At 50.4% G+C, this 12,094-nt stretch overlaps 1 protein-coding gene across 1 annotated transcript; it reads left to right on the top strand.

Moving 5' to 3' along the window:
- The first annotated feature begins 7,471 nt into the window (after positions 1-7,471).
- On the top strand, positions 7,472-11,654 carry RTL1 (retrotransposon-like 1). The gene has a single exon (XM_011991618.1). It carries the CDS (start codon positions 7,525-7,527, stop codon positions 11,602-11,604), a length of 4,080 nt encoding a protein of 1,359 aa, XP_011847008.1. The 5' UTR covers positions 7,472-7,524; the 3' UTR covers positions 11,605-11,654.
- The last annotated feature ends 440 nt before the right edge of the window (positions 11,655-12,094 follow it).

Raw genomic sequence — 12,094 nt, forward strand, 5'->3', positions numbered from 1 at the left:
TGCCCTCATTCTAGTTCTACCAGGCCCCGAGGTGGGGCCCTCCCTGTTTGCCTTGAAGTCTTCACCTTCCTACTCTAAGAACAGCCACACTCTTAGGCCTGCAGCCACCTGGGCTCCTCCATGCAGCCCACTGGGCGAGAGTAGAGAGCAGGTTCTCTCTACTCTCGCCCAGAGTAGAGAGACAAGCAGGTTCCACTCTTACACCCCTCCCAGCCCAGGTTGGAAAATCAAGACAAGCCATTAGAAGAGACCACATGGTCTGTGCTTTCAACCATTGCTCAGATCTGGCAACCTCTGTTTAAATGAAACAATATGATGACCCCAATTTATAGGAGCAGCTGGTGGAACTAAGGCAGCGATGGGTGTCCCTGAGCTCCACCTGTTGGACCAGCCACCTCCTCTCATTACTGTTTCCCAGGGCCCCCCACAGGCACCTCTCAGGAACCCCAGAGCTACAGGAGCACAGCGAGAAGACCACTGCTCAAAGCCTCCCTGCAGACATGGGGAAACTGAGGACCTGGGAGAGGAAGGTCACGTTGACAGTCAGTGCCCATCTAGGCTAGGAGGCTGGTGCGGGCCTGTCCCTGCCCACTTGCCTTGAAAGGCAAGATCAGCCTCAGGAGCAGCTGATTGGCCCCGCTGATTTGGGCAAGACAAGGACAAGCTCACCCGTTACCCCTCGCACAGCCCCTCCTGCAGGCGGCACACGCCCCTTCCCAGGGTTATTCTGGGCAGAGTGATCCAGCTGCCCCCTGGAGCTGCCAGTCAAGCGTGGAGGGGGCAGGGACACAGCAGCAGGAGTGCTGCTGGGCCCGGGCACTGCCTGTCACTTCAGTGGCTTAGCAAGGTGAGGGGCTGAGGGTCCCTCTACAGAAGACCCCTAGCCTGCTGGGTGGTTTGGGATTTAGACACACCCTGGGGACAGCCTAGTTCTACTGTAACTCCCTGTTCCTCCTTCCAAAGACTCAGTTTCCCCATCACTACGACGAAGTCCAAGGCCCACGGGGCCTGGCATTCAAGGACCTTGGTCCAGACCATAGGGGAAAAGAGGGAATGTCTGAGACTGGGCTGCCCTGGGCCGAGATGCCAGCGGCCTCCCACCCTGTAAGGCTCAAGTCGTCTGTAGCCACAGTTAAGGCTGCGCAAGACTGAAGGGTCCCAGGGGGAAGGACTCCAATGTAAGCTATGCCAGGCCAGCAGCCCCGGCAGGCTCCACAGTCCACTGGGACCCCCGGGACCCAACCCAAGCTCCTCATGAGGCCCTCAGGAAGCTCCCAGGAATCTCACCAGCCTCCTCACCCACTCCCACCGAATGAGCCATCCTTAACGCTTGTTCATACCGGAGAAACCAGGAAGGCTTCCAAGCCTTAAGCTGCCATGGACACATTTTAACCTTGACATGAGTTCAAGAAAATAAATAATAATAATAATCAATAAATAATAACAAACCCTCCCAGGATCCTTGCATGCCCACCCTCACTATGGCGCTACGCCTTCCATCCACAGGAAGCCAGAGCAGGCCAGGCAGCAGAGGGAGCTGCGGGGGGTATTCATTTTGAGGCCACTTCACCCCTAAGACCCAGTAGCTATGATCCTCAAACCCAAGGAGCTCTGAGCACCACCTACATGGAGGCCAAGATGGACAGGGACCTTCACCTGACACCCATCCTGGCCGCCCAGAGAGCCAGGGGCCCCAGGTGTGACTGGGCTAATTTCTGGAGGCTAGGAGAGGGGGCATGGCCAGCATTCCAGAGAACCCACATCTCCCTTACTCCCCTTTCCATCCTCACAGCCTCCCCGCTCCTCACCAGCTTCACCTTCCTCCTCAGCCCCCCAGCCTCCCACCCTCCTCCCCTGTCCTCACCTCTCCCCTAATTCCTCCACCCCGGCCCCCCGCCCCACGCTCAGCTCTGCTCCTAAATATCCTCTCATCTCCTCTTCCAAGCTCTATTTTTAAAATCAGATTTCCTTTACTGTACAGGCGAGCTGACAGAGAGAGGTATTTGCTGAGGGATTTGTCCCCCCCATGGCCCCCCCACACCCAACCCTTCATAGACACACGTTGGCAGCCCTGACCCAATGGGCCACTGGCTCAGAGGCAAGCAAGGAGCTGACCCGACCGAGGCTCTGGGCACTGAAGTTGGTGAGGCTGGGGCGTCTGTCTCTGAGTGTTGGGGGGGAAGAGGGTCCCACTCGAAGACCTCAAAGGCAATTCTGACCCCAAACCAGGTGCATTATATGCTGGGCTTCTGTTTTTTTTTTAAATAAGGTGGGAATTTTCAAATCAATAGATATTTCTTAAAAAATTGTCATGAGATTTGAGAACAACACGTATTGAGCCACATTTGAAGGACTGAGAATATGATTTCTGCAAAACCCAGAGAAGAGGTAGGGCCCAGGCTTTGGCAGGCCGGCTGGTAGGCAGTTGAAGCCAGATGGGAATCCCAGAGTGCCCATCTAAAGCCAGAATTTGGAGGCCCGACAGGTCCCGACAATGCCCAAAGCCCTCCCAGAGAGGCAGATGCTCAGCAGGTGTGGAGGGAATCCCCTCACCCTGCTTCCAAGGCCCCTCACTCACCTCCAGGGGAGTATTCGTCTCCAGGACATGAGTCACTTCTCCTTCCTAGTGATGACCTGCAGGGTGGGTCTGCCTCCATTTCCGTCCATCGGGTATCAAGCACCATGCCTGGCCCAGAAAAAGAATCAAGACATGCTGCTGTATGAATTAATTATGGGCAGAAGGACTTGGTTAAAAAAAAACAAAGAAATGAAAAATTTGAGGACAATAAAATCAAAATGCGTTTAGAGGTTGGAGAATGGGAAACTCAGTCTTGTCAGAGAGAAGCATGAGGAACAGGAAATGGACGCTGGAAAGGGTAGATGGTGAAAAGGTCTGGTTTCATGCGAAAAGAACTTCAGCTTTATAGTTTAAGTAAAGAAGAGCAATCTAAAGATTTTCAGCGTAAGAAATACTTGGTCCAATTTTCATTTCATGCTCAGGCATTTAGATTTTATGTTGAGGACATGAAATTTGACAGGTTGGAAGCTACGAGTGCCATGATTAAAAGTGGGTGCCTTGCTAAGATGGTGAGGCTTTTTGTCATGATGAAAACACGTTAAGATTTTAAGCAAGAGTTTCATAATTTGAGTTTCCTGGGAAGAAATCTGGACTTTGTTTTGAGGGATGACAGGATCAAAGTTTTATATCATGCTAAGGAGTCTGGATTTTTGCCAAAGGGTTTTAAGAAATGTGATGATGAGATTCTTGCTTGTGGGAGATAAGTATGCAGAAAAACATGATAAAATATATTTTACGCGTAACTGCTTTGGGATTCACGTTACAAGCAACAAGGAAACGCTGGAAATTGTAAAAGAAAAGTAACGGCCACCAATTTAACAATCATGTGCAAACATTTTGACTTTCAGTCTTCGGGGAGTGCCAGTTTCAACCTGCAGAGCTTGCCTAGGAGGTGTGATTAATGTTGACACCAAAATTGAAAGATTTTAATCAGAGAAGTTAAATGATCAATATTGCGAATATGAAAAGAAATTTGGAATTTATTTTGAGGCTCCAACATGATTAGATTTTTGCACACGCCTAGGAATTTGACTTAGCCAATAAATCTTTCTAACAGAGTGGCCTGGTGAGTTTTTTGTGTTTGATAAATAGTATGCAGTGAATTCCAAAATAAAATTCACATTTTATGCTAAGAATTTTGACTTTTCTTCCATTTACTATTAAGAGACACTGTAAGATTTTAAAAAGGAGTTATAAGATCAAATTTTATATATTGTCCTAGGAAGTGTGAATTATTTTAAGGGATGACATGATCGAATTTTTGTATCATGTTAATAATTTTGGATTTAATCCAATAAAGGGCTTAAAGCAGTAACAGGATGAGATTTGGGGGGTTTTAACAGACCATCCTGAGAGAAATTACATGGTAAAATGTTGCATTTTGCGTTAAGTAGTTGGGACTTTATGTTACAGGCAATGAAGAAACTTCGAGAAGTTTTCAGTTGAGAAGTTACGTGCTCAAACAAGTGCATTTTGGCACAGTTAGAAGACAGGATCTCTATGATAAAGATGATAGGATCAGATTTTGCTCCTATGCTAAGGAGATGTGATTTTACATGAGAGTTGAAAGCATTCAAGTGTTGTATTTGGAAGGGGTGGGGGATGAGCTCATTGAGCTCATTGTTGAAATCTTGTGCAGAGGCGTTTGGATGTCAGCCAGTAAAGAGTTTTAAGGAGTAAATTGATGAGAGTTTTGTCTCCAGAGGAATTGGATTGTAAACATATTTTAAGTTAAGGTGTCTGGATTTGATGAACCAGATAGTGAATAAGCATGGGAACGCTCCTAAGCAGAGGCGTCCCCGAGGCACGAGGGCACCCAGGCTGGACTCCATGCTGAGGAGACAGGTCATTTATAGACAGAGCACGTTTTTATAAAAAGAAGTTATATGATTAAATTTACATAGCATGCTAAGAAGTTTGGACACTATTTTAAGGGATGACAGGATTACATTTTTATGCCATGTTAAGGAATTTGGACTTCAGCCATTAAGAGAATTTTTTTTTTTTTTTTTTTTTTTTTTTTTTGAGAGGGAGTCTCCCTCTGTTGCCCAGGCCGGAGTGCAGTGGCACAATCTCGGCTGACTGCAACCTCCCAGGTTCAAGTGATTCTCCCACCTCAGCCTCCAAGTAGCTAGGATTACAGGCATGAGCCACTACTCCCAGCTAATTTTTGTATTTTTAGTAGAGATGGGATTTTACCATGTTGGCCAGGCTGGCCTTGAACCCCTGACCTCGAGTGATCCACCTGCCTTGGCCTCCCAAAGTGCTGGGATTACAGCTGTGACCCACCGCACGTGGCCCATTAAGAGATTTTTAAGGCAGTAACATGGCAGAAATTTTGTCTTGGGTAGTCAGAGAAATTTTATAGTAAAATGTATTGTTCTATGCTAAAAATAATTAGACCTTATCTCATAGGTAATTAAGAGATAGAATAAAGCTTTAAGCAGAAGTTATAAGAGCAAATTCGTGTATCTTACAAGCGAGTGTGACCTTTTTATTTTGAGGAATGACATGATCAGAATTTTATATCATGCAAAGAGGTTTGGAATTAAGCCAATAAAGGGTTTTAGGAGTGACCTGATGAGATTTGGGGGTTCGTATTAATCAGTTGGCAAGCAAATTACATAGCGAAAATTTTTATTTTATGCTAAGTGGTTGAAACTTTACAGGCAATAAAAATGAATTTTTGTATGTGTTAAATAGAGAAATTATGAGATGACCTTTATTCATCTTGCTAACAGTTTAAACTTTGATGTTAAGAAGTATTAAGATTTTTCTAACATGCCAAGGATATTAGATTTTGAGCTGAAGGCAGGAACACTGAAGGATTTAATCATTCACATGGTCGAATTTGTAAATATGTTAAGGAGTGAAGACTTTATATTAAGAGAGTGCATAATCTAGTTTTTAAATCATCTTGCTAAGAAATTTAAATTTTCACCAATAAAGAGTTTTAAGTGAGAGACATGCTGAGATTTTCATTCCTGATAGATGAGTCTGCAGATGAATTACTTAGTTACATTTTGTATTTCAATTAGAATTTTATATTAGAGGTTTGGAATTTTACAGTAATAATGCATACCTCAGAGGACTTTTTTGGAGAGGAAATGAGTTACGTTATGCAATGTGCTGTGTATATGTTGCTGCAGTGATGATGATGATGATGATCCTTATAATTCTTATACCATGCTAATTTGTATACTGTGCTTTAAAAAAATGTCATTGCTACCTTGAGGAATGACAAAGTAAGAATCTTATATTAAGGCCCTTCCATTTTAGCCAGAGAATAGTTTTGGTGAGTTTACATGTCAGATATGTTTATGTTAGAAGGTTTGGATTTAATGTTGCAGACAGTAAATAAACAGTGGAAGGCTTTAATCAGAGAGTCTGCATGATCAAATTTAAGTGTCATGCTAACAAGGGTGTACTTAATTTTGAGAAACAGCAGATCTGAATTTTGTATCCTGTTGGAAAGCTTGGATTTTAGCCAATGAGTTTCATGTAAGGAGGAACGCATGTTTTTTTACAGATGGGTCCAGTGGCTTAGAAGAAAACTGAGAAGTAACAAAAGGTGTTAAATGTATAAAGAGCAGTAACTTTACAGCTAATCTATCAGATAATCAAAGCTCCATTTGCTCTGCCCCAGCAGAGAAGAAATATGCAAATAACCCCAACCAAGACATTCTCTTTCAATTCTGTCTCAGCCCACTGAAATCACCCAACACTAGATTTCCAAAAATCCACTCTGGGACCGTCAGATTCCAAAGATGTCACAGGCTCCCCCCAACCGCCACATTCAATGTCCCAACTCTGCCAGATACATGTCTCTGTTGGGAGGGCCCAACCAGCAACAGAGAGAAAAAGATATTTGCTAGAATGAGGAGACCAGCTCTACTTGAGTGAAGAAGGGGACCTGGAAGGATAAGATTGGGGAGGCGTGCAGACATGCTTGCATTGGTGAAATTCAGGCCAGATGTGTGAAGTTCCAGAAGCCTCACAAAGAGGTCAGTCCTGGGAGAGTGGAGATTGTGGGAAGAGAAGGAGATTATTTGAAGATCTCCTCAACAGCTCAGAGCTCAGGAGAACATAGCATTGGAAGGAGACCAAATCAAGAAAGAGAAATTGGCCACAAGTCTGAGTTGGAATCAAGTAACAAATATGCAATTATCTAGCATGTAATAGGTATGTTATGAACTTTATGGAAAAAAAAAAAGAACCCAGACCTGTACATACCCCCTAAAATTTCTATTTTGAACATGAGGAAGGAAATAAGAGCTATTTTGGGCTGCTGACCCAACTGATGGGACAGTGACCAAGTGCCCACTTTCTCCTCTTCCACTGTGCTGGTGAAACAGTAGGCATCTTTGCTAGAGATTCCCACCCCACAACCAAGGCAGCTGGGCTTGCTCCAGAGCCATGAGCCTGCCAGGGGTGGCTTTGGATGGTGCTGAGATGTGACCTCTGTAATTCTCAGGTGACCAAAGCAGGAAAAGAGGATTGACCAGGTGCATGTGCCAGGGTGAAATGCAGCAGCCTGTGCACACTGCCAGGTGCCCGCCTGCCATGGTGGCTGCTCCCAGCCGGTCACTCCACAGAGTTTATGGGCTCACATCTATGGAGGAAATGGACAGGACAGGCAGACTGAATAAGCCTGGGAAGCAGGTCAGGGGCTGACAGATCTTCCCTCCCTGGGGGCACCCCAAGTGACCAGCCAAGGAGGCTGGCTTGGATAGAAGGCTTTCCCCCATTTCTCTCTGCTCTGATTAGTTGGGCATCTGATTTGTCCTTGAGACCTTCACACTGCCACCTCATGAGATCCTAAACTACTGCCTTTATCCCCCACTCCCCCTCCACCACCAGGTTCTGATCTCCACGGTCCCAGCTACTGACTGGACGCCGTCACAACCTTACCAATCTTCAGAATACACTCCTTTCCATCCGACGAAATGATAGAACCCTCTGAAGACTCATTTGAGACGATGATGGAGCATAAGAATCCATCATCAAAACAAATGGAGTCCTCCGAGGGCTCATCCAACACCACCGAGGCGACATCGGGCAGTGGAGTACAGGGAGAGGCAGGGCCAGCCAGCGGCCCAGCCCAGGAAAAGAAGGAGCCACCCAGTGGCCCACTCGAGGAAATGGAAGAGCTGACCACTGATCTACTCCAAGACATGGAGGAGCCATCCAGTGGCCCACGTAAGGAAATAGAGGATCCACCCAATGACCTACTCCAAGACATGGAGGAGTCATGCAACGGTTCACACCAGGCAAGGGGGGATCCACTCAGTGGAGCATCTGATAGGATGAAAGAAGCGTCAGTCAACCCATCGGGAGCCCAAGAAGAGCAAGAGGCTCACACTGACCTGAAGGAATCGGGAAGGGAGGAGACTCCTCAAGAAGAGCAAAACCAGACCGAGCACTCAACCGCAGAACTTATGGCCATGGTGAGGTCCATCATCTCGCTGTACTTCCGAATGCAAGACCTCAAAGAGCAACAGAGAGTAGCAGAAGAGATCTTGATCAAAGGGATCAATGCAGGCCAACTGCCCGCCCCAAAGCACTTCTCTGGCGATCGCAGAGAATTCCACGAGTTTATCGTACTCTGCCAACTGACCTTACAGAGCTACCCAAGAATGTTCTGTAACGACCGTCTGCGAGTTGGCTATGTCATCAACCACCTCTCCGGCTTGGCATTAGAATGGGCCAAAGCTCTACTGCAGGAAAACAGCCCCCTGATGGGAGACTTCCCAGCCTTCCTGGAGGCCATGTCAGAGGTGTTTGAGTACCGCCAGACACTGCGTGTGGCAGAAGAGGCCATGTTCACAATCAGGCAGGGCAGCCGCTCTGCCACCGAGTATATCGATGAGTTCCAGAGCCTGGTACCCATCTTGGGCTGGCCAGATGAAGTCCTGCAGGCCCACCTGTGCCAGGGGCTCAACGAGGAGATCAGGCACTATCTATTCCGGGTCCCTCAGCCGGATTCCCTAGACAGTCTGATTGTGCTCATCCTGCAAATAGAAGAGAAGCTGGCAGAGAGAAGAGCCATGCTCAGGCTGCCCCCCGAGGCCCGCCCCCGGAACCTGACCTGGATCGACTCACCTGCTCCAGAGAGGTGGATGGTCAGCAGCTGGCTGCCCAGCGAAGTCCATCCGGGCATCAACCGCGCCCACCTCTTCCTGCTGCTCATGGTGAGAGTGAACCCCTACCACAGCGTCGCGGTCCAGGCCCTGGTGGATTCGGGAGCTGACGGCAACTTCATGGATGAGAAGTTCGCCCAGGAGCACTACGTGGAGCTTTATGAGAAGCCGTACCCACAGCCGGTCCAATCCGTGGACGGCTCACTGATTGGCAACGAGCCTATCTGGCTCTACACGGAGCCCCTGGTGTGCATCCACCAGAACCACCAGGAGTCCATCGAGTTTGACATCGTACCTTCACCGAACTTCTCCGTGGTCCTAGGCATCCGCTGGCTCCGAGTCCATGCCCCTGAAGTCGACTGGATCAAAGGCCGCTGCACCTTCCACTCTCCCTACTGCCTGAAGAACTGCTTTCGCCCGCCCCCACCATGCATTGCCCTAGAGAGGCACGGCATGAGCCTGCTACCCGGACTGCCACACCCATACTCAGACCTGGCCGACGTGTTTAACCCGAAGGAAGCAGATGAGGAGACTTCCGACCAGCCAAGCTCAGACGGATCCGATGATCTTTCTGAATCAGAGCCCTCTGAGCTTCAGCAGGCTGGAGACAGTGATCACAGCGAGACCTTTTACGAGTGTCCCTCCACCGCGCCTTGGGAACCTGTGGGTGCCAGGATGCAAGAAAGAGCCAGGCTACAAGAGGAATACTGGGACCTGCAGGACATGCTGACCGACAGACAGGACTACATACAGATGATTCCGGAACTGTTTGACCAGTTACACGGAGCCGCGTGGTTCACAAAACTGGAGCTGCGTGGGACCATTGTGGAAGAAAGCGTGAACGTGCACCGCACCGAAGATGTGTGGAAAGCAGCGTTTGGTTTGGAGCTTCAAGAGATGAAGAGCTACCAGCCGTTCGCGCTCTCCCCAGACCCTATCATACCTCAGAACGTGATTCACTTCATCCTAAAGGACATGCTAGGGTTCCTCGTGCTTTCTTATGGCCAGGAAGTCCTGATCTACTCAATGAGTCAGGAGGAGCACCTCCACCACGTCCGCCAAGTCCTGGTCCGCTTCCGCCATCACAACGTCTACTGCTCCCTGGACAAGAGCCAGTTCCACCGCCAAACCGTGGAATTCCTGGGCTTCGTTGTCACCCCCAAAGGGGTGAAACTGAACAAAAACGTCATGACCATCATAACAGGGTACCCTACCCCTGGCTCCAGGCTATCTCTGAGAAACTTCATCGAATTCGTCTTCCCCTACCGCCACTTCGTGGAGCGCTTCAGCATCATCGCAGAGCCCCTGGTGCGGCAGCTGCTGAGCTCCGACCAGTTCTACTGGGGAGTCGAGGAGCAGGAGGCCTTCGAGTGCCTCAAGAGGGCTTTCCGCAAGGCACCCCTCCTCCACCACCCCAAGCCCCAGAACCCATTCTACTTGGAAACCGGGGTCACCAGCACGGCCCTGCACGCCTCCCTGATCCAAATTGACGACCAAACCGGCAAGAGGGCCTACTGTGCTTTCTACTCCCGCAACATCTCCCCTATCGAGGTTGAGTACTCTCAAGTGGAGATGAAGATTCTTCCAATACGGGCTGCCTTCATGGTGTGGTGCCGCTACCTGGAGAACACCGAGGAGCCCATCATGATCCTTCTCAACACAGAGGATCTAGCCTCTCTGAATAATGACAGGCTCACCGTACTTCTCCCCGGGCATTGGGTCTTCTTCTTCTCCCACTTCAACTTTGAAGTCATGGAGCTGCCAGAACAAGATGGTGGCCGAGCGCTGCCACCTGTGAGAAACCTCCGGTGGAGGAGAGCCTTCCAGAGGAACACCGCCGCCAGGCAAACCCTGCTGCTCGCCTCAAGGGGATTCCCCAGGGATCCAGCCACAGAATCCGGGGAAGAAGAGAATGAAGACCAGGATGAGTCCAACGAACAGACCCTACAGCAAGAGCTGCTGGCCACAATACCCATCGACCAGATCCTCAACAGCTTCCTCGCCCACTTCAGCATGGCCCAGATCAGGGCCGTCATTCTGCATTTCTTCCGAGGCCTCCTGTACTGGAAGAACACCCTAGCCCTGGCAGCCATCCTTGTGCTACTGCGGGTGAGACAGTGCCTCTCGGTGCTGCCGGCACCCACCATGCAGGTGGCTCGGCCCCAGCCCCAGCGCTCCCTACGACTCATCCTGGATTCGTCCCTCATCGCAGGCAGTAGCATCACGACAGCCATCACCCAGCTGCTCACCCAGATGCCCGCTCTCGCGGGCGCAAACACCATCCCAGCCCGGGAGCTGGCCGAGTTATTCCTGGGTCCTGGCCGCTGGCAGCGAAACGCTCTGCACTCCCAGACCCACCGAGGCCTGCAGTTCACCCCTGGATTCTGGATGACGCTGTGTGAGTTCTTCGGTGTCAGAGTCACCCCCTGGGAGGGCCGCCTCCCTGCCCTGCGTGAGAACCGCTACCTGGAGCTGCACGTCGTTGGTGATGAGGATGTCGTCTTGCGAGAAGCCCTGCAAGACGACCTGCAACGTTACCGTCAGTGTGGCCTGCATGACGGCCTGCAAGACACCTCGCAGGACAAGCAGGACAACGACGTGCAGGAGGCCTCGCCCAGCCACACAGGAGCCTCCCCCCCACCCCGCCCACGCCACCTCATGGATCCCCAGGTCCTGGAATTCCTCAGTAGCCGCCTGCTCCACATCCGCGGTGCAGACGGCCAGCTGCATCTGCTCAGCCGGGAGCAGGCGGTCGGGGCCCTGAGCCAGTTCCTGACCCTGATCTACAGGCAGGCTCTGCCCGTCCCCGCCTGGGAGAGCCAGCCCAGGGAGGAGGCAAGGCTGGAAGAGCTGCCTGACGAGGACGAAGATGCTGACCTCGACTGAAGATGCCTCCCCGTCTCCAGCAAAGAGTCCCCTCTATTTCTCGCCCCAATGCCTCCTGATGTCCCCTGGCCTCCCTGTGCCTCAGCCTGCTTCGCTTCCCTTCCTGCCACTCCTGACCCAAGAGGAACCCACTTGTGAAGGACGACAGCTTCTTCAACTCATCAACCAGCAATGCCACCTGTGCTAACGGACTATCCAGTCCTCAGAGACCCAGCGCCAGCCCTGGGCTGGGAGTTCTCAGTTCTCCAGGTCCCAAGCCCGTGCCCGGGAGTGACATCCATGAGGGAGAAAGCAGTGGCGAACAGGAAGTGACCCCATGACGCACGGCCAGATGAAGAAGCAGGCACAGCAGGCACAGCCAAGCAAGCAGGTGCCGGGGACCCCCACCCGGCCTGGCGACGGCCACCCTGTGCCGTCCTGGGACACTGACCTCGGGTGCTCCACTGACTTCTTCTACCTCCACCGCCAGTGCTCCTGCTCCCCTGAGCTC

The sequence above is a fragment of the Mandrillus leucophaeus genome, unplaced genomic scaffold (genome assembly GCF_000951045.1).
Source record: "Mandrillus leucophaeus isolate KB7577 unplaced genomic scaffold, Mleu.le_1.0 Scaffold4, whole genome shotgun sequence".
In the NCBI taxonomy this organism is placed as follows: domain Eukaryota; kingdom Metazoa; phylum Chordata; class Mammalia; order Primates; family Cercopithecidae; genus Mandrillus; species Mandrillus leucophaeus.

Bases quoted from the DNA above. Each gene is read 5' to 3' on its own strand.
- RTL1 (XM_011991618.1), top strand. From the start codon at position 7,525: ATGATAGAACCCTCTGAAGACTCATTTGAGACGATGATGGAGCATAAG.